Source organism: Vombatus ursinus, unplaced genomic scaffold (genome assembly GCF_900497805.2).
Source record: "Vombatus ursinus unplaced genomic scaffold, bare-nosed wombat genome assembly UNPS02014807.1, whole genome shotgun sequence".
Classification (NCBI taxonomy): Eukaryota; Metazoa; Chordata; class Mammalia; order Diprotodontia; family Vombatidae; genus Vombatus; species Vombatus ursinus.
In genome coordinates, this window is record NW_020954585.1 from 48601732 (window position 1) to 48625124 (window position 23393).

General features: G+C 34.8%; 1 protein-coding gene across 3 annotated transcripts in view; it reads right to left on the bottom strand.

Annotated features, from left to right (window-relative positions):
* SDK1 (sidekick cell adhesion molecule 1) overlaps positions 1-23393 on the bottom strand; it is a 1114226-nt gene that overhangs the window by 276705 nt on the left and 814128 nt on the right. For all 3 annotated transcript variants that reach the window (XM_027874762.1, XM_027874760.1, XM_027874761.1), the window contains exons 16-17: positions 3795-3942; positions 2658-2798 (exon numbers count right to left, since the gene is read on the bottom strand). In XM_027874762.1, coding sequence (XP_027730563.1) covers positions 2658-2798; positions 3795-3942 — 289 coding nt within the window. The remainder of the gene's footprint in view (positions 1-2657; positions 2799-3794; positions 3943-23393) is intronic.

Genomic DNA, 23393 nt, shown 5'->3' on the forward strand with positions numbered 1-23393 from the left:
TGCTAATGTGATAATAGCTTAGTCATATGGACTAAAGGAGGAAAGAGGTGTTAATATAATAATAGCTTGGTCATACGGTGAAAGGATAAAAAAAGATCTGGATAATTTACCACCTAAATGCTTTATAAATATAAATATGAGAAGGATCTGTGATTTCACAGCTTTATTATAAAAAATAAGGGAGCTATAGGAGAGAAATAAAAGAGATTTTTATAATATACTAATAGAAAAGTAAAATTTCATTGAAAACAATGAAATAATTTTTAGAAAAAGTAACCTTTCTAGGAGAAGAAAAAGGAACTGATTTTATGACAAAGTTAGCTTTTGAAAAGAAAATAAAGGAAAAAGTAATATATTGGCTGATATTCAAAGTTGTTTAAATTTCATTAACATATATATGATAAGCAGGTACTCTTAGAACAGGTTCATTTCACTTGCCCAAGTAGCCCTCCCCAACTCAATGTTCAGTTGGCTCTTTCTAGAATTCTGCTCTTGCTGCTAGAGAGGACTGTGAAAATACAATTGAATCCTTTGAGTTTTAAGGTGAACCACACATGTCTTTCTTCCTTTCAGTTCACATTCTATAATTGCTCATTGCATATCATCGAAGTGCAAAATCAAAATCTTTGCAACTGACTTGATTTCCTCCCTGGCCCAATTGATGGGTATATGCTGACCAATTGCTCAGGGTGTTTGTGTAAAATTAACAGGATGACTGAAAAGGTCACAATTAATATCTGAAGTGGCAGGATGATTACATTCTTACTGGTGGGATGTGTTGCCCAGGAGATCTTTGCAAACGGCATATGACAATCTTTTACAAGGAAGTAAAGGGTAGATTTTTTTTTTAAAGGACATAACCCCAACTACTTCTCTCAAAGAGACACCCTCACCATTATTATAAATATTTTATAACTGCACACAAAGCCTAGCTACTTCAGTTAGAGTAACACAAAGTATTTATTTTTATTTTATTCTTCCCTCCTGCTGCTATCCTGTAGGTATTACATGCTTGCAAACACACAAAATGATAGCGGGATTATTCAGGAATGCTTCCAAGGAGATTCATTTATGCATAGATTTTTTTTATTACCATAAACTTTGACATGTCTCTGCCTCGTGCGGGGCATACTCACTTCAGGGCTTTCTGGAATAAAGCCACCAGTAACATAGGCACACTGCACTTCAGCACTCCACTCTGCTGACACCATTATGGAAAAGCCTTTTAACAGCAGTAATCCCACCAAAATACGGAAATGTGCAATCTCTGATATAACCAAGCAACATCACAGAAATTTTATTATTGAACTACATGCCTGCAGTCTAGTTCTGTGATGGTTTTATTTTTATTCTATAGTTGACAACTTCAGCCTAAGGAAGCTTTTCCCATTTATTAAAACAGGCCAAGGCAGCTAGACATGACAAATAGGTGAAGGGCTAGTACAAAGAAGACAGGGACCAATTATTTTCATTAGTCAATGAACATAGAACAAGAATTAATAGGCTTAAATTGCAGCAAAGAACAAGTGAAATACTAAGAAAGCTTTGTCAAACTAGTACAAAGGTCCCAGAGCTGTCTCCTGGAGGGTCAGAAGGCTATGTGACTAAAAGCAATAGAAATTGTCTAAGTTAATTTTGATGGAGATCCAGATACCAAATGCCCCCATCGTTGGCATAGTAGAAGGGTGTCTTTTGTCAGCCTCATTCCTCAAAGGCTCTGGACCTCTCATATGCCTTGTTTTTAGTGGGTAAGAACAGAGAATCACAGAAATCAAAGGCTTCATAGTGGTCATTTGTCCATTGCTATATTTCTAGGTATGTCTGCTAAACTCTCTCAGAACTAACAGGAGATCTATCTTATAATTTAAAGGAAATCCAGAAGTCTTAAGACGAAATGTGTGATAGTACATTTATATTAATGAAGAAAAGATGATTCAAGTTTTTTTAACTGCTGTTTTACATGTATGGCAGTAATAGGTTGATTCAAGAAGCTAGTTAGAATTCACTATATATGTAATTATATAAGTAAATTAATTTTGTCCATTTCCTCTTCTTGTACACCAACAAAAGTTTAATGAGCAAATATCTACAGAGTGTGCTTGGTACTTGGAAGCATGGGACTAAGATTCAATATCATGTTTTCCCTTGTAGGGCTTATACCCTAGAAAGGCAAATAAGACCAATATAAAATTTTACAAAATATGAAACTCTACTACCAATAAGAATAGGTTTCATTTTTTCCCTTTAATATTCAAGCTTCTTCCTTTGTGTGTCAACAAAACAGTGCAATTATCACCTTCAAAGTAATTTTAAATTCTGAACTAGCTTTGGCAACAAAAGGTGATTTCCTTATTGAAACATTGCCAAATTCTGGTACAGTTCTCTTCAAATACTGCAAAGCATAAGTAACTTCCTAGATTGATGATTCTTTTATCTTAATATTATAATATATCCAATTAGGAGAGGCAGTATAGAAGGCTAGCCTCAAATCCTGCTTCTGAAACTGTGTGAAGGACAGTCCCTAATCCCTAAAATGTTACTGAGGAATTGCCGTTCTGGATTGATAGGGAAAGTTTATATATTAGAAGTTCTCTACGTTAATGAAATCACTGGTCTACAGACCCCTCTCCCCAAATATCCGATTACAAGCTATTTACCTGAGGATGTAGCCATGGAGAACACCATTATGTTCGGTTTCAGGGGGTGGCTGCCACTGGACCATGATCGATTGATTGGTGCGCCCACTGGCCACTATGTTTTTAGGTGGGGCACTAGGAGGTTCTTCAGGTAACATCAATCTAAATACAAAAGAAGAGGAGGGAGAAAAGAGTTGTCAGAAACCAAACAAAGCATCCACATTTTCATTCTATATTTTCCTGAGCAGTGCTTACTTTTAAAAGGTGACAAGAAAGGGAAAAACACAATGCTGATCAAACGGAGACTACATGCATGAGATAGTTAAAACAAATCAACATAATCGAAAATCAGTTAAGCAAGCACAAGGAAGACAGCTGAAGCAACCTTATTCTGTCTGAATTACCCAGGCTCCCTCAGCCCTTTAAAAAGATTACAAGCCTGAATGAGCCAGAGTACAGGGCTAGAATCTGTGACTCCTTCTAAATTGTTTTCTTTAGCTCTTTCAATATTTTTCAGAGCAAACTCCCACATTTAAAAAAAAAATAACTATCAACTATTCTGCAATTCAAGCACATTGAAAGTTCTGATTTTAGGGAGTATGTTTAAAATTTGATGATGCCATCTTTCTTAAGTCTCATCTGAATGAGCTTCCAAAGTGGCCTTCCAGTGGTTGGGTGAGTACGAAGGCCATTCTTGAGCTAACCACTTAAACAGTTGAAATCACTAAGCCTCCCATGCAAAACCTTGAAAATGGTTGACTTTCTGAAGATGTTGACCTTCCTTCTGCATCATGCTGACAGAATAGCTAAAGGACATTAAAGGCCAATAGGCTCTTAATTTTATGTTGTCATTAGGTTTCTGTATCAAATAGTTTATTCACACACAATCAGAGCACTGAACTGGTGAGCAGAAATATCTCTTTCATAGACATAGCATGATTGCTATTTCTGTTAAATCTAAAGCAAGTCTAAAATACATATGTATTTTCCATTTGTATTCTTATATTCTCATCCCCCTGCTTCTTTTATGCAATTTTTTAGAAAATGTTATTGGGGATTATCTCTATTATTTTCATTCCCTTTCTAAATCTAAATGTAGGATTTTTTAAAAATTCAGCTTCACTAGTTTTGAATTGTTGAGATTAACTTTTACCATACCTGCTTGTTTCAACACTGTGTTGGCCCTTGCCCACCTGATTGACAGCACATACTCTGAACTGGTAGGTACGAGCTGGAGTGAGGCCACTGACAGAGACACTAGTCATCTCTGGATCAACATTAGATAAATGCACCTTCCATGGAGAATCTAGTGGAATGACCAAACAAAAACAAAACAAAACAAAAAAACCACAAAGACCATGTAAGTCAGTGATTGACTAATAAGAAGAGACCTTTCAGTAACACAAAAGTAATTTTAACTCAATTATAATAGTTAAAACTTCCTTTTTTTCCAATATGTAACAAGAAAAACTTTCCTCTTAACTCACATGGGTAGGCAGATTGCTTATTTGTCTCCTAGAAAGGGATGCACATGTCACTGCATAATAAATAAAAACTATATTCATTAACATTTTAATAAAAGAGGAAATGAGCATGATAAAGACAGATGGGCTGTGCATTTCACAACCCATCTGTTTGGCAGTCCATTATGGCACCACACCCATGAGTGGCTTTGGCTGAAGGGATGTAATGAATTTCATAGATAGTTTGGAATATCTTTCCATCCAGCTTTCAAGCAGGTGTGGAAGAATGACTCTGTCAGCCAAATCATCTCTTCATTGCAAAACTTCAGAAGGTTCTACTGGGGATTCTCCATCCCTGTATGTTTTCTACACAGCTTAAACATACTTTTCAGTCTAATCATTTCTTAGAATGAACAGGACCTGGCAAAACTTCAAGCTCCCACTGTCATTTCCCATTCTGATTTTCTTTGATGCTTGGCATTCATTTTAAAATTATTGGTGAAGTGAAAAGGTAAAAACATAGAGAGTGGTTACTAAATCTGCCTTTCCATTTTTCTGAGGTAGTATAAAATAGTCCCTTTGCCTGGGCAATGGTTACAGGGAGGGGACCTTGGATTTTCATTATAGTGCTATGGCTATGATTTGAGAAACTTGCTCAGTTTTTAGACAATGCCAGCTGTGTTCATCAACCACACTCAAAATCACACCCGCTTCTCAAAATAACCTAAAGACCTAACCATGGGTTTTCACAACATGTCTATTCCTGTGAGCTCATCAGAAATGCATTTCTGCCCCATACAGGTCAACTAAATGGAGCCACACACCGCTCAAAAATTAAAATGAGACATTTTAAATGCAAAACTCTGTTAAACTTCACACAGAGATATAAATCACTAATTCAGTGTTTGCTAGCTAGATTCTTTGACAAGAATTTAAGTTACTCTGAGGCACAATGCCAATTGAGCTAAAAAGGTTGTTATATTTTTAATTATTCCAAGTAAATTGATTCCCAAAATGACTTCTGGAGGTAGAATCTTCTGAACTGCCCATATCTTCCAATAGAGTTTATGAAACCGAAATAGATAATTTAATGGATGCCTTTCTCCAGTTTTTTTATTTTTTTAACATTTTTTTTTGTGCATACTAGCACAATTCTCAAGTTTGCCATCTATTGCTCCTTGCGCTTATTATTTGACTGGCCACCTGGGAAGAGTTGCACCAGATCAAGTAGGTACTAGAGTGAAAACAGTGAAACATTATTATAAGATACCAAAGAAAGAGGAAGATTTCAAAAGAAAAGGTAACACATACAAGTACTCCCTTCAAATGGTGATTAAAAAAATTTCAATACCTACTAAATCATATATCTACTTTCTTATCTTAATCAAATTTCTATGAGAATGATCTATACATATATTGAGGGAATCTCAGATGAAAATATTGGAACATGTAATTTTTTTCTATAAATTTATTTATTTATTTATTTTAAACAATATTTTATTTTCCCCAAATTACACATAAAGATGATTTTTAACATTCATTAAAAAATTTTGGGTTCCATATTTTCTCTCCCTCCCTCACTACCCCCTTCCCAGAGATGGTAAGACTTTTGATATAGTTTATATATGTGCAATCATGCAAAGTGTATTTCCATATCAGTCTTGGTGTGAAAGAAGACATAGACCTAAAAGAAAAAAAAATGGAAAAAAATAAAGAGAAAAACAGTATACTTTGATCTACATTCAGACTCCATCAGTTCTTTCTCTGGAGGGGGATAGCACTTTTCATCATGTGTCCTTTGGAATTGTCTTGGATTATTGTATTGCAGAGAACAGCTAAGTCATTCAGAGTTGGTTATCACACAATATTGCTGTTACTGTTTACAATGTTCTCCTGGTTCTATTCACTTTATTTTGCATCAGTTTGTGTAACTCTTTCTAGGTTTTTCTGAAATCAGTCTGCTCATCATTTCTTACAGCATAATGGTATTCCATTACAATCATATACCACAACTTGTTCAGCCATTCCCCAGTTGATGGGCATCCCTTTAATTTCTAATTCTTTGTTACTACAAAAAGAGCTGCTATAAACACTTTTGTATAAATAGGCCCTTTTCCCTTTTAAAAAATATCTTTGGAATGCAGATCTAGTAGTAGAACTATTGAATCAAAGAGGATGCACAGTTTTATAGTCATTTGGGCACAGTTCCAAATTGTTCTTCAGACTGGTTGGATCAGTTCACAACTTTACCAACAATGCTTTGGTAATGCATAATCTTTTGCAGATTATTTTCTATGGAAGACTACATATTTATGACAGTCCCATAGTGAAGTGAAAAATGTGTGAGTACAAAATCCCATTGTGTTTATGGTTTATTGACTACCAAAAAACATTTCAGAACAAAATTCAGCCTTAAAGGCTCTCCACAAACAAAGAATCTTTCATGCTTCAAGGAGATAACTTTGTTTAATAACCCTCTGCTTATTAACAAGGTGTGCATCAATAGACATGCAGTTACCAAAAGTGTTCATCACCCTGTGGATCTTGCATAGGGTCCAAATGAATGAGTCCTTTCCTATAGATGGTGAGTCCTCCAGATGCTCCTGTTTGGTGACAACATAGTGCTGATTTTATGAAGCCTCAGAACATTACATGGCCTCCTCAATGAGATAAATGATTACATAAAAAAAGATCAACCTAACAATCTACTTGGGAAAAATAAATGAACAGAAATGCCTATTGTCCAGATTATAACACATACTTGAATAGTCAGTTCATTGAATCAGTACATCAGTACATAAACCTAGGACAGGCACTAATAATGGATAGTGTGCTAGCCCTGGAAATGAACAGGAAGAAGAAAGCAGTATGAGATTCTTTCGGGAAGAGTGGTACTTTAACTATCCCTAGCAGTACCCTTACACACAATTTTTAAAACCAATGTTCTTCCAGTGATGTTGAATGGTGGTGAAGAGTCAAAGATGCAGATGACCCATAGGGCAACAGAGAGACATGTGGTAGGTGCCAATAACTGCATATATTTCCAAAGATCTAAGTGCAAGAAATGCCGTATTGAAAAATATTCAGGAAATGCATGCTTCCAGTTCAAGTGTAGGCTAGGATAAAGTCACTCATTACTTTCATCTAGGATTAAAATATTTGATGAACTTGTAGAATTACTGAAAGCATACTTATTAATAGCATTAGTCATTATTTGAAGTTACATTTAACAAATATAATTAACAGTATTATAAAAATATTATTACATTTGTGACAGAACTATGTCATCTGTCTCAACACTACAACACAGGATTTCTTAGATGGCATGTTACAGGGTCATTTATGTCAATGACCCTCCTATTGCGATGAAGTCATCCAACAATGTTTCCTGAAACCAAACTAAACATTCATAGTGGTTCAAGAAAAGTTTCTATTCAGAAAGACTAAATCACTATCCATTTTATTTTTAAAGGATATATACAAAAGATAGAAGCAAAAAACATATAACACAAAGTGAAAATAAAATAGTTACAGTGTAGCAAAATATTCTCAGGAAAACTAAATAAAGCTTAGAATGAATTGAGTGAATATATTATGAAGGACTACAAAATTGGCTTTTTAAAGCTATGTTGAAGGCAAGAATACTAAAGAAGACAGAGGCCCAATGCTGAAAGGAATGGGACAATGACAACAGAGAGAGGAAAACTATAAAACTTCTGTTTGGCTTCTGATTTCTTGATAAAGAAAAAGTATCTTCAAATTGTAAAGAACACAATAGAAATCTAAGATGAAGAGATAGAAATAACGGGCAAGGTGCCTGTCTTTAAGTGAAATCAAATCAGTTGATTACTGGTTACTGAAAGAACCTGAAAATGCTATCACTGAATACTTGTCAGTGATGTTTGAGGAATGATTAATGATGGGATATAGATGAACATTGCTCTAATTTTCAAAAAAAAGAGGGAAAAGAGATTCTGCAACCTTTAGGTTAGTGATATTAATATCAATTTTTAGAAAAAATTCTGAAATGTATTATTTTAAAGGGTTTGTGAGAACTTAGAATTGAAGGAGGGAATCACTACTAATAAACATTAAATTATTAAGCTCAAATTATGCCAGACTAACTTCATCTCCTTTGTCACAGGCATATTAGAGAAATATAAACATAGTATACATGGATTTTAGTATAGTCTTTAATAAAGTCTTAAAAGGAATTAAATATACAGACCCAAAGAGTGTTGGGTTAGATGGATTAATGGATTTATGTCAAACTCAAGGGAATTCTCAATTGGAACGTCATAAAACTCTGTCCACTGCCTTGTTCAGTTCAACATTTTAAGCAGTGTCTCAGATAACCTGAGAGGTAATGTGAATGTTTATCAGATTTGTGTATGGTATATGGCTGGGTACAATAATTAATAAACCAGGTGACAGAATTAGATTTTGAAAAGACTAACAGACTGAAACAAGGGGCTTTATGTAATAAAGTAAACATTAATAGTGATAATTGGTTAAGTCTTACATTCAAGTTCAAAAATCAACTGTGATAATATGGAATGAGATGTGATTAGAAACCAGTTCATGCAGGAAAAAAAAAGTAGGCTGGTAGAGGAAGAAATGCATTGAATCTAGAATCATAAGGCCTAGGTTCAAGAACTTGCTCTGCTACTCACTACCTATGAGACATTGAATAAGTCATTTCATATCTCTGAGTCTCATTTTCCCAATCTATAAAATAAGAGAAAATTATCTCTAAGGGTGAAGAAATAGACTTATTTTGCTTGACTTCAGGGGTCACAAATAGGACTGATGGATAGAGACAGATTTTGGTTCCTACATGAGAAAGAACATCACAATGATAAGAGTAGCACAAAAAATAAAATGGTGGTCTTGGGGAAACAATAAAGTCTCCATGATTGGCAGTATTCAAGAAGAGGCTGAGATAATTTATTGGAGATATTGCAAAAAGGATTCACGCTCCAGAAAGAGATGATTCTGAGCTCCCTTCCAATAGTAGGATTCTATTATTCTGTTAAGTTAAAGAGCAGCTTCTAATACCAATGTGATTGAGAACATCTAGACAAAGAGAACTTGTTAACATGCTCAGTAAAATATAGTAAATTAATTTATTGGGATATACATAGATTAGATCAAATACACCAATCTCTGGTCACACCAATGGAGAAATTAAGGATTCAAAGTACATATTTTAAAAGAAGAACCACCCTTGGAGGGTATGACTTTCAAAATCAATCAGAAAGAAAATCAAAATCTGTTATAGTAGTTCCTACCACCTGGTATCAGGTGGTTATAATTATTCATGTGACTGTAAAGTCCTAGATTTGTATCATATTCAGAGTGTCACTGCCAATATACATCTGATTATTCCAGTATTTGGAAGAGTACTCCTAAATGGCCATGTGTGCACACTAACACTGATGGTGGAGCTAGCATTGGTCTAGCAATTCTGGGAAATAATTTGGAACTGCATACAAAGGTCACTAAATTGTGCATTTAACCCAGTGATACCACTATTAGGCAAAAGAGGAAAAATCACTGAAAGAGGGAAATGACTCATATGTAAAATATATATACATACATGTATATATATAGACACACACATATGTGTGTGTGTGTATGTCAGTATTTTTTGTTGTAATAGAGAACTGGTAACTAAGGGAGTTCCCCATCAATTGAGGAATGACTGAAAAAATTATAGTACATAAGTATAATAAAATATTATTGTAGCTTAAAATGGAAGGGATAGTTTCAAAGAAACCTGGGCAGGCTTCTCTGAACTGATGCAGAGTAAGAAGAACCAGAATAATGGTCTATATAATGATCATAACTTTACAAAGAAAAATATTTTTGAAAGAGATAAGAACCCTGTTCAATGAAATAAACAGCCACAATTCTAGGTGACAAATGAAGTATGTTTAAATGAGACTGACATTTTCATCCACTGCTAATCTATGGGTTTGTTTTACTTGACTATGCTTGGTTGTTACAAGGGAAGGCTTTTTTTTTTTAATGTCATTGGCAAGGGGAAAGAAGGAAATAAAGAAGAGAATATCACTGAAGCATTTACATTTTCTTCCAGTTGTGTCCAACTCTTTATGACCCCATTTAGGGTTCTCTTGGCAAAGATACTGGAGTGGTTTGCCATTTCCTTTTCCAGCTCATTTTACTGACACAAGCAGGGTTAAGTGACTTGCCCAGGGTCACACAGCTAGTAAGTATCTGAGGCCAAATTTGAACTCAGGAAGATCAGTCTTCCTGACTCCAGGCCTGGTGCTCTATTCATTTTGCCATGTAGCTGCCCCTTTATAAATGTACAGTAGAGAATAGAGGGAAATTATAAGGGAAACAAAGGTGAGCAGAATGGCTTATCACATTGAACTTAATATACATTTTTTAAAAATCAAGCTGTGCACAATAGAGATTTGCAGTTTTGTACATAATTCTCTTTTTCGGTTCTTTATCTATGGAAATGTTTATGTTTATTGGTATTTGTCAAATTTTGAATAAGGAAAAATAAAAAGTATAAAAGTATTTAAAAAAAACCCTAAGTGGTCATAAGTACAAGATGGAAGCCAAGTCCAACTGTAGTGCATCATTAATTGGTAGATATAGTAATAGAGTTGTAGACTGTTAGAGCTGGAAGAAATGATTCAGTCCAATGCTTCTTACACAAAGGCAACACTTCATAGTGGAAAAGACACTGGATTTCAAGCCAATGGACCTTCATTCAAGTCTCATCTTTGTCCTGTTACCAGTTATCATTGGGCTAGTTACAACCACTCTGGGACTCAGTTTCCTCATCTGTCAAAGAAAAGGGTTGGACTCGATGATCTCTAAAATATAAATTGAACTCAGATTTCTAGACTCCTAGCTCAGGGCTTCTTCTACTGCACAGTGGTGGCCATGTTCCACAATATTTTCCAAAAGGGGCCAGTTGCCAAAGTCACTGAGGTGACCATGCACTCTTCAAGTTCACACAGTGGACTTGCCAGAAGCCACATTTTGGCAGTGTGAACATGCACTGTTGGCTCTCTCACTGAGAAGTTTCCATGTGTCAGTAGGAAACAATGCCTTTTAAGAGGTAACCAGTTCACACTATCAGAAATCAGAATCCAAGATATTCATACCGCTAGAAGGGTTCATAATTGTGTGCTATAGATATGCTAGGCTGGGCTTTAGCTATGGGTGATTTTAACAGAATAAGTATCATCTGAAGGTTTGTTCATTATTTACCTGTTGTTAACTGATACTGGATATAGGACTCTTTTACTTTATGGTCCCTTTAAAATAAATAGGAATTTATGTATGGAACACACAAATACATTCTTAACTCATTTTTCAGCCTGATTGTCTTACCTTTTTAGGACTCCAAAGATCTAAAGTTCAATATCTAGACTTCTTGGTATTTTCTAAAGCATGTTTATGTATATATATATATATATATATATATATATGTGTGTGTGTGTATATATATATATATATGTGTGTGTGTGTGTGTGTGTGTATATATATATATATATATATGATTTTACAAATGTTTAAGACTTAAAGGACAGTTTATTTAGTCAGCCACCTAGATCAACTTAATCAAGAAAAGGAAAGAGTAAGACACTAATAAGAACACCTTACATCCCTAAAGGTACTAATCACTACTGGTCTGCTTCCCAAAGTGATTCAATACCATTTGTTTACCACTAGTGTAAACATCACTTGAGAGTGCTTAATCCAAGTATTTCAATGTAGTGAATAGTTTGATTTGACATTAGGGCCTATTAATCTCCTCTGCACCTTGGGAACCATACTCTGCTCTTATGCAGCATCAGTAGAATATTCATTCTTTGTCTTCTACTGGAAGATAAAAGATCCATCAGGAAGAGAGATTTAACTGAAAACTAATATAAATGAACCCTATTCATCTCATGGGCACTCTGATTTGTACAGAAAAGTAGTTTGGGAAGGATTTGCTTGTTCATTAGCCTGGTTTTAGGGAGCTTGTGGAGCATTTTAAAAATTTAAATAACAAGTCTTCTCCTGACAATCAATAAACAAAACCCTTTAAAAGACTCTTCTTCCAGTCCTCACAAAAGAGTCATTCAAGATGTTTGTCTTAGGGGGCAGAATGTAGAGGAATCTTTGCTAAAGGAAATCATTCCTTTCTTTCAGGGATTATACTTGCTTCTCTGACCTAGAAAGCCTGGAGAAGTTGCTCAGTGACAAAGATATTCCAGGTCACACTATTAAATAAAACTTCTCTTACTCTGAACAGACAGTGCTAACTTTTCCACTTAGCTTAATCTCCTCAGAACTTATTCTGTACTGTGATGAGTATTCCACCGTAATTGCTGTTGGTTATAAAAATCCTTCTGGTTGAATATCTTCTCAAATGTCCTGGTAATTTTTCTCAAAAAAATTAAATTCCACTGTTTCTCCCCTCTATTTGAGATCATTAAGGTGCAAAAAATGGTGACCAGTCCAGATACTACAACTATTTTGTTTTTCAGTATTCTTTTTGATTGTCAAAAGGGTTCTATGTCCATCAACCAAAGTTTCACAAAAGGGTACAACTACACAGAGAAATGTCATCAATTTTCTTTAAAATGAAATAATGTTTATATTAAGTGCAATGTGTAATATAGTAAGAATAAATTCAAAATGCTATTTGGTAGTGCTATTTTGCCCAATTGTATGTCAATAAATCTGACAATTTAAGTGAAAGGTATATTTACAAAAACATGAATTGCCCAGATTAACAGAAGAGGAAATATAATATTTAAATAAACCCATTTTAGAAAAAGAAATTGAATAAGCCATCAATGAACTCCCTTAAAAAAAATATCCATTGCCAGATGGATTTAAAAGTGAATTCTACCAAAGATTTAAAGATTCCAAATACTATATAAACTATTTGGAAAAATAGGCAAAGAAGAAATCCTACCAAATTCCTTTTATGACACAAATATGGTGCTGATGATACTTAAACAAGGAAGAGCCAAAATAGAGAAAGAAAATTATATACCAATTTCCCTAATGAATATTGATGCAAAAATTTTAAATAAAATATCAGCAAGGAAATTTCAGAAATTTATCACATGACCATGGTGGGATTCATACCAGGAATGCAAGGCTGCTTCAATATTAGATAAAACTATCAGACCATACAAAATGAAAATAATTTATTTGAATATCTCAATCAATGCAGAAAAATCTTTTGACAAAATACAGCACCACTTCCTATTAAAAACACTAGAGAGCATAGAAATAAATGGAGTTTTCCTTAAAATGATAAGTAGCATCTATCTAAAAACCATCAGCAAGCATTATCTGTAATGGAGATAAACTAGAAGCTTTCCCAATAAGATTAGGGGTGAAACAAGGATGCCCATTATCACCACTGTTATTCAATATTATACTAGAAATGTTAGCATTAAAAATAAGAGAAGAAAAGGAAATTGAAGGAATTAGACTAGGTAATGAAGAAACAAAACTATTACTCTTTGCAGATGATATGATAGTATACTTAAAGAATCCTAGAGAATCAACCAAAAAACTACTTGAAATAATTAACAACTTTAGTAAAGTTGCAGGACGTAAAATAAAACCACATAAATCATCAGTATTTCTATATATTACTAACAAAGCCCAGCAGCAAGAGATTAGAAAGAGAAATTCCATTTAAAATAATTGTAGACAATATAAAATATCTGGGAGTGTACCTGCCAAGACAAACCCAAGACTTATATGAACATAATTACAAACCACTTTTCACAAAAATAAAGTCAGATGTAAACAACTAGAAAAATATCAATTGCTCATGGTAGGCTGAGCTAATACAATAAAATGTTTTTCTACCTAAATAAATTTATTTATTCAATGCCATACCAATAAAACTACCAAAAGTCATTTTTAGAGCTAGAAAAATAATAAAAAAATTGGACAAAAGGTCAAGAATATCAAGGGAAGTGATGAAAAAAATGAAAAAGAAGGTGGTCTAACTGTACCTTCTCTAAAAGTATATTGTAAAGCAGCATTCATCAAAACTCTTTGGTACTGCCTAAGAAATAGAGTAGTGGATCAGTGGAATAGTTTAGGTACATAAGACATGATAGTAGATGACTATAGTAATCTACTGTTTGATAAACCCAAGGACTTCACTTTTTGGGATAAGAACTCACTATTTGGCAAAAACTGATTGGGAAAACTGGAAAAATGCTAAGGTAGAAACTAAGTATAGATTAACATCTCACACCATATATAAAAACAAGTTCAAAATTGGTACATGATTTAGATATAAAGGGTGATACTTTAAGCAAATTAAGAGACCAAGGAATAGTTTACCTGTCAGATCTATGAAAACTGGAAGAATTTACGACCAAATAAGATAGAGAACATTATGAAATACAAAATTGATAATTTTGATTACATTAAATTAAAAAGGTTTTGCACAAACTAAGCTAACACAACCAAGACTGGAAAGAAATCAGAAATCTGGGAAACAATTTTTATAGCCAGGGTCTCTGATAAAGGCCTCATTTCTAAAATATATAAAGAAATGAGTCAAATTTATAAGAACACAAGTCATTCCCCAATTAATAAATGGTCAAAGGATATGAACAGTTTTCAGATGAAGAAATTAAAGCTATCTATAGTCATACGAAAACAAGCTCTAAATCACTATTGATTAAAGAAATGCAAATTTAAACAACTCTGAGGTACCACCTTACACCTATCCCAGATTGACTAATATGACAGAAAAGGAAAATAATAAATGTTGGAGATGTGGGAAAATTTTAACATCAATGCATTGTTGGTGGAGTTGTGAGCTGATCCAACCATTCTGGATAACAATTTGGAACTATGCCCAAAGGACTATAAAACCATGCATACCCTTTGCAGCAATATAATTTCTAGGTCTGTATCCCAAAGACAACATAAAAAAGGGAAATACACCCATATGTACAAGAATATTTATAGCAGCTCTTTCTGTGGTGGCAAGATGTGGTATATGAATGTGAAGGAATACTAATGTTCTGTAAGAAATGATGATCAGGTGGACTTCAAAAAAACCTGGAAAGACGTGTATGGACTGATGCTGAGTGAAGTGAGTAGAAAGAGGACAACATTGCACTTAGTAATGGTAATATTGTGCAGTGATCAATTATTACAGACTTAGCACTTCTCAGCAATACAGTGATCCAAGACAATTCCAAAAGACTCATGATGGCAAATGTTAACCACATCCAGAAAAATAACTATGGAGTCTGAATGCAAATTGAAGCATACCATTTTCACTTTTTTGCTTTTTGTTTTTTTTTCTTTCTTGTGGTTTTCCCCTTTTGTTCTGATTCTTTTTTCACAACACAACTAATATGGAAGTATGTTTAACATAATTAAACATGTATAACCTATATCAGATTGTTTGCTGTCTTCAGAAAGGGGTAGGAATGGAAGGGAGGGAGAAAAATTTGGAGCTCAAATCTTACAAAGATGAATGTTGAAAACTATCTTTACATGTAGCTGGAAAAAAATGAAACACTGTTAAGTGGAGAAAAAGAGTTGAAAGGAAACTTGAAGTTAACTGATCTAGTGAATTCTCAGTTTATAAATAAGGAAACTGAAACTTAGGGAGGCTAAGAGACTAGCTAAAGGGTCACACAGTAAGTTAAAATATTTGGAATGTACATTCAAATCCTCTGATTTAGAATTCAGGGCTCTTTTCACAATGCTGCAGGAAGTTAATACCATCAAAAGAGGATAATATTATTTGAGTGAGCAAGTGAGAAAATGTGTGTCATTCAATCAATAAACATTTATTAAGTACCTATATGTGCTAGGTAGTGTACTAAAAACACTGATGATACAAAGAAATGCAAAAAAACCAAACAAACAGTTCTTGTCCTCAAGGAGCTCCCATTCTAATGGGGGAAGACAATACAAAATGTAGGGAGAGGGAAGGTGGAAGGTGTTTAGTGTGGGCACATGATGAAGTCTTGGGAAATGATGAGATGGCTGCCATGAGCACTTTCTTTAAATGAATGATCTTGGAGGAGTTCTCCAAGGTCCATCCTCCCTGCTCTCTAATCAGAGGAAGGGAAAAATAATCACAGGTTCAGGGGTAATGAGGAGGTGTTTGTTTCAGAGCTGATTTAATCTTATAGGAAGATGAGTTGCTGGAGACCATCATGAAGTCCTGGGCAGGTGAAAAATGATGTGTGTGTATGGGTGGGTGTGGGTGTGAGTATGTGTGAGCGCACGAGTGTGTGTTTGGGGAGTATGAACCAGGTAGTTGATGAATGAATTTTGATTTATGTAGACAAAAAGAAACTTACTTCTATAAGTCACTGCTTTTGTTCTTTTCACTCATACTCTGAGGTTGCTGAGCATTTAATTCCTAGTGTTAAAGAAGACACACATTCATATACAGTGGTAAAGTAGAGGCAGCTGCAATTACCCAGGAGAGCAATATTTCCTGGATCCATGGAAATACCATTTAAGGAAAGGAATATCACTCCCAGTGACTGTACTGTGGATGTAATTTAAAATACCTTAGCAAATGCAGTGTCATTTCCTAGGTTCCATATAAAATGATAATATTAATAAACATCCATAAGTTGGTCATGTCCATCCACGAGCTTTTTCACATATTCACCTTATGACCAATGACAAATGTTTATAAGATGACTGAATAGGGTAAATTATGACCACAAAACATAGAGAATCTAATTTTAATATAGGCAAACCAGTTCTTCACAAAATGGGAAAAGCCTTTCAAATCAGCTGTGGGATCAATGGAGTTATAAACCTGGTGCCAATTTGAATATGTTAATTTCCAATTTGAACACCACACTGCTAAAAGTATCTGTCTTTGGCAACATGAAGAATCTTGGCTTCACGTAGAAGTATGTGAGCTTATTTCTGTAGTTGCACTCACTATTTCCAATGCCAGGCTTCTCACTGTCAGAGGAACTTGGGCTGGACTCATAGTAAACCACCTGATGTCTCCTTGGTCCAGCAGCACTCAGCATGAGACAGATGGAAATGACTTGAATGGCCACTGCCCCCAAATGGGATTCCTTATGTGTCCTTTTGGTTGGAAATATCTTCTAGGTTCAAGACTATAATGGTAATCTACCAGTCCAAGTGAGTCTACACATAAACTGGTCAAAGGTTTTGGGTTTTTTGTTTTGTTTTGATTTGTTTTGGTTGTTTTTTTTCTCATCAACTACTCCGCACTTAGTTTTAGCTCTCTGAACAGAGTTCAAGCTATTTAGGGGGTAAACAAAATGTTAAAATGCAAATATTTCAAGGCTGTTCATTTAAGACAAGCACCCCAGCTACTACCTGAGGTTAAGTGGAAAACAACTGCTCATATTCATATTCCAACACAGATTTCAAGAGGCTATTGGATATGCAAGTGCTGGTGTATTGCTCTCTAACAAATACTTTAAATGTCAGTGTTATGCAGGGGAAAGAAAATGGAACTCTGAGACAGAAGGCATGGGTTCAGGTGCTAGCTCTCATATTTAGTAGCTGTGGGCTTATGGGTGAATAACTTCATTCCCATGATCCTCAATTTTCTGGTTATTAAAATATGTCTAATAATACATACATTCATTTGTTATTTAAAAATTAATTAAGTATTTTTGGTGTGTACAGCACTGTAATACTAAGTGCCAGGGGAAAGATAAACTTTAAATAACACATTGTTAGTGCCTCCATGAAACTTATAGCCTAACAGAACAGGATGGTTGTGAGGAAAATGCTTTGTATACCTACAAGTGCTACAGAGATGTTAGTGTTTCAGTTAAATTCAACAAGTATTTATTAAGTACCTACTATGTGCCAAGTACTGTCCTAGTCACCAAAGGGTCAAAGACAGGAATAAAAATAATTTTCACTTTCTAGGAGCCTGACAGTTAATAATCACCTAACAAAGGCTTGTGGATTAATTAATATCATACCCTTGACCACTGCCTGGTCTAGAGTATGAAACCCTTCAAAATCATCCTGGCCTCTAGGAGTAAGGTAAGGATAACTGAAGATCTGGCATACTAGAAGCCAGATACATTTTGTAGACCTAGTGCTTTTTTCTGGAACAAAATATCACTACCATAAGAGAGCAGTGCTGCATTAAAGACATCAGTATTTATCCTTTAAGGATACTTAATGTATTTATGAGAGACTTTCACTTAATTAGTTTCACTGACAAATACCAATTTTGAAAGAAATGGAATCAAATTATGGGTTGGAGAATGTTTTCTTTAACAATGTAGGTGCGGCTAGTTTGAAAGGATGACTTGCATTTTCTTTTTTCATCTAGCTGATTTATCTTTCATATTCATTATTTATTGTTGGTAAAATGTTGCCAAGTTATGTCCACCATTAGTCTTTTCCATTGCCATTTGAGTCATTCACAAATTCAGTTACCTGGAGACAGAGGTGTTGTATAATTCATATTCATTCCATCAATGGAAGAATATTGGTGCTAAAAACACGAAGTTTTGATTCAGAAAGTAGCTTGGGATCACTGAAAGAGTAGTACCTTTTCCAAAATATAATTAAGCCGTCCCTCTCCCACTTGTTCCTTTCCTGTCCAGTTCATTGTTTATCTCTGGTGTATTCCATGTACGCACAGACCATTTTAATTGGTTAGCCTTCCAACTGCATATCATAGTCTAAACAAGAGACACTGTTTGTCTGCTTGGTTTTTCCTGTGTGAATTGTTAGGTCAAACCTCTTGAGTTGATTTATAACTAAAGACATGGTTAGGTCCAGAGTGGTATTTATAGAATGTCTTCATGGTCCTGTTGACATTTTAAGTAAAATAGATGGATTAGTTAAATGGAAACAATATAAAATTACCATCTGACTGGCACTTATCCACATGAAAAGTCCAGAAATTAAGATATTCCTCTCTCAGAACGTGGTCAAAGCAGCCCAGACACAATTTGCTAATTATTTTCTAATAGTTTCATATAGATTAGTTCTAAATAATACAATATAAATAATATCAATAACATTATAAATATCTATAAATAGCATTAATATACTAACAATATGACATTAATAATACTATAATAAATAATACTACTAATAATACTAAAGCTTAAAACTGCACTAAGACTTTGGGGCACCATTATATCGATGGATCCCTTGTATAGTGGATAGAAGGCCAGCCTTGGAATAAGGAAAACCTGCATTCAAATCCTGCCACTGACACGTAATGCCTACTTTACCATAGTAAGTCCCTTACCCTTTCATTTTTCTAGTCCGATGTCTAAAATAATTTCAGATGATTTGTTGATTTGAATTGGTAGCAATAGTTTCAATACTGATAATTCTCCAAATTAATGAAATCACAGATATAGACAAAAAGGAACAAACAAAATGAATGTAACTCCTAATCCAAAGTGATAATTCAAAATGAGCAAAGTATGTGATAGTCCATATGTTTGGAAACCTGTACTTCCACAGACAGTCCTCTGACATATAGTAACCTGCCAGATGAACTAAATGGAAGGATAGGGGAGTTGAAGGATGAGAGATGCTCTTTGAGAGAGGAGATGGGGATAGAGTCATCATGCCAATATAGAGAAAACTTCACATATGTGTTACTGTTCATCTTCTTTCATAAACTCTGACTTTGCTGCTTTTTTTTAAATGGCCATAATAGTTTAAAAATGGTTCTTTATCATTTATTTCCTGTTTCTTAGAGACTCAGACTTATTTTAGTGATCTTCTAAATAAGTTATGATAGTTGGTTGGATAAAATGTTCAGTATGAACTTCTCTACATAAAAATTCCCTCAATTTATAGAGTTCACAAGAGCATTTGCATATAATTAAAAAGCTAAAATAAGTATTTTAAAATGTTACACAGTTAAACTTCTGGTGGTATGTCAGTTGAATCACTCAAACTTGGGCAGGAAGAGCCTGACCTTTCAAAGATAGGTATGTCCAAATACAGAGACTGTTTTTTCTCTAAGCTTATATAGGACCCATATGGCTATTAACAGAGAGGTTAGCAAAGAAGTTAGTCCCATGAAATGAATATACTCTATTCCCCACAATGCATAGAGCAGCACACCAAAACCCTGTGGAACAATATAATGTATCAAGTAGGAAATTACTTTTTTAAAGTTACGGGTTATACAGTCCTGGGATTTGAAGCTGTAGAAGAAGAATTTACTACAGAATTTGTAGCTATAATGTCATTAGAGAATAAACCACAATATTAGAAAGTGGCTAAGAAGTCATCTGGAGGGACATGGCTTGTAGCTTTTAGTATGCTTGAGATGGATGAATGTAAACAGAACTAAAGAAGAATGACAAAAATCTCCTGACCTGGACCTAACTCCAATTCAACACTGGAAGGACAGTATGAAGTCATCTAGGCAGACAGGTCTGAAAGGACCCTGGGATTTTGTTGTGTCTCAGAGAGAAAGTAGTTGAAGAATTCCATAAATGGTCAATAACATAAGAAATAGAAAGTAGGCTGATATTTTCCAAGCTCAAAAAAGCAGATTTTAGTTCAACAAAAATTTTCTACCTTTCACCTCGAGAAAGTTCTTCTCCATTTGTAGGCTGTTGGCTAAAGTGCATCAAGAGCAGTTTGTCAAGTACTTGGTCAAAAGCAGGGGTATTCTGAGATAAGTAAAGATCTTTTACTAAGGGATACAGTACAACTTTTGGGTATTAGAGAACAGTATGGGGTTGCTTAAGCACAGTACCTGGTTTCCATAGTAAGTGCCTAATAAATGCTTGTTGACTGTCAAAAGAAGCATCACTGATGAAAAGACAAAAGGATCCTCAGAGGTCAGAGGAGTCCAGATTTGTAGCTTAGAAGAAACCTTAGAAGTCATCTAAATCCAATTTCTTCACTTTACAGAGGACACTCATGTCTATTGGGGCAGGGCTGGACTCTTGAGCTTGGGTCCTGTGTTCTTTCTACCCACTGGCAGCTATCTGAGGCAGGCAAAGCCATCATTGGTTCATCTCATTTCTTTACCATGGCAACATGTACACTGAAAAGATCCACACATCCTTGGCGTATTCCTCAAATGCCAGAACTTACTTGAGATGTGAAGGGGGACATCACCCCTGGGCAATTTATCCTGTGAACAGACTCAGGTTTTCATTTGGTCTGTAATGTAACCCTAGTAGGCCTAGGGAAGCTCTGGCTCAGTGAAATCACCCTAGAGTAGTGGGAAGGATTCACAGAAGGCACTAATTAGAAATGAGGGTTGTTTTTTTTTTAATGAAGATCTCTTGGGTTATAGGGAAATAATGAAAGAGAAAGTACCTCGTGGATCTTAAAGAGACTATGGGAAGCCTGTACAACTGCACAACTATAAGGTGTGTAGAGAAATCTATGTCAGCCACAGGGTGCCAGAAGTATGTAGTTGTCTTCTAAAGGGCAATGGGAACCCAAAGGATATGTGAGCCATAGGGAAATGGAGAACTGAATCCTTGAGGGTATAAGCCCCAGGGTAAGTCACTCTGTTCAGGGATTCTATGAGGTGATTACAAGTCAGTTCAGGATGTTTACCTAGATCTGCACAAGCTCATTATATTAGCCAACCACCGGCTGCCAGCTGAATCATTCTATAGGATAAAGAAAAAATTGTAGAAATTTATACCTGGGTACAGGTTATAGGAATTAGTTTGTGTATTTGTTACTCTATTATTCTATGCTATGTGTGATTGGATAACACAGGAATAATTCCTTAAAAATCCATCTATCCTCTTCCCTTTAGAAGCAAAACACACAATAATCTGTCTTCAGCAGATAATTTTGACTCATTCATTCTTTCTTTCTATCTACCTATAATTTTCATTTGTGGTTTATACTCTGCCTACTTCTCAAAATGATTTGAGGGAGCATACAAAGATAAAACATATTACAAAACAGTACAAAGTAACATAAAAATAATATAAAAGCAAAAGAAAACACAAAAAGTTAAAGGATGAAAGAAATAGGTGCACCGAATATGTTGGATCAGATAGTTACACAGTGGATTAGTTCTAATCCTCTGGGCAGCAAAAGAAAAAAGGCAAACACTGGGACTTAAGATACTTTTGTTGTGCATTGTTTTTCACTCTGGATTCTGAATAAGTAACTAAAGTCAAACAAATATTATTGGAAGTAACATTCAATTTACAAGAATCCAAAGAAAAATGGAATGAAACAAAATATTTCATGGTAATTATAACATAATTATTGATAACATACATACATACACATAAAGTTTAAGAAACTATTAAAACTTCTTGAAGCATAAAGAACAGTATCTTTGCCACTTTGGTAAGGAAAACACTACAAAGTTCATTAACTTTTGCACGTAATAGCAAATAAGAATGAAGATGCTTAACATATTATATTGTGACAATCAAAAACATCCTTTAAATCAGAGTGGATGCATAAGACTCCCAACAGATTCTCTACTGGAAAAAAAAAAAAACATTTGTTGCACCAAAAAAGGAAAGAAAAGTTGAACTAATTGAAAATGTTCTATGAGAAGCAACAGAAACTTTGTATTGCAAATCCAAGTCAAGTAAGGCTAACTGTTCCAACATTCCAACAAGACAAATCGTACATCAACATAATTCAGGGCCTAGGCAGGATTCTAGTGACTAAAGAAAAATTCATATCTGCCCTTCCACAAAGATTTACATTGATTCTTCAGATTTAACTTGTACTAAACACTAATAAGATTCAAGAAACATGCCAGATACAGTTTTGTAGTAAAGATATATGGAAACAAAACCAATAAATATAAAGCATAGATTTTATTTAGAGGACTCAAGTTCAAAGGACACTTCCATTTGGACGTCATGCCGTCATCTCAAACTCATCATGATTAAAATTGAACCCATCATCTTTCCTGCCCAAAATTACATTCCTTTATGATTGTCATGCTGCTTTGGAGTCAGAGCTTCAATGTTTCATATTTGGAAGGGCCCCGTGAGGCCACTCAATCCAACTCTTTCATTTTACATATTAGGAGATTTTGACCCTTTCTACATTGTCTCAAAGTATCTTTTCTCCTAAACCCAATTACTCACCAATTTTTGTCATTTCTTCATTCACGTTTCTCACATCTGTCCCCATTCTTGACTCATGTTTCTCACACCTGTTCCTTTTGACTTTCATCATCCCAGTTCAGACCATGATATGCCTGAACTACTATGTAGCCTATTAAGTGATCTTTATCAGCACCATAGCCAGAGGTGTGTGTGTGTGTGTGTGTATACACATACACACACACACACACACA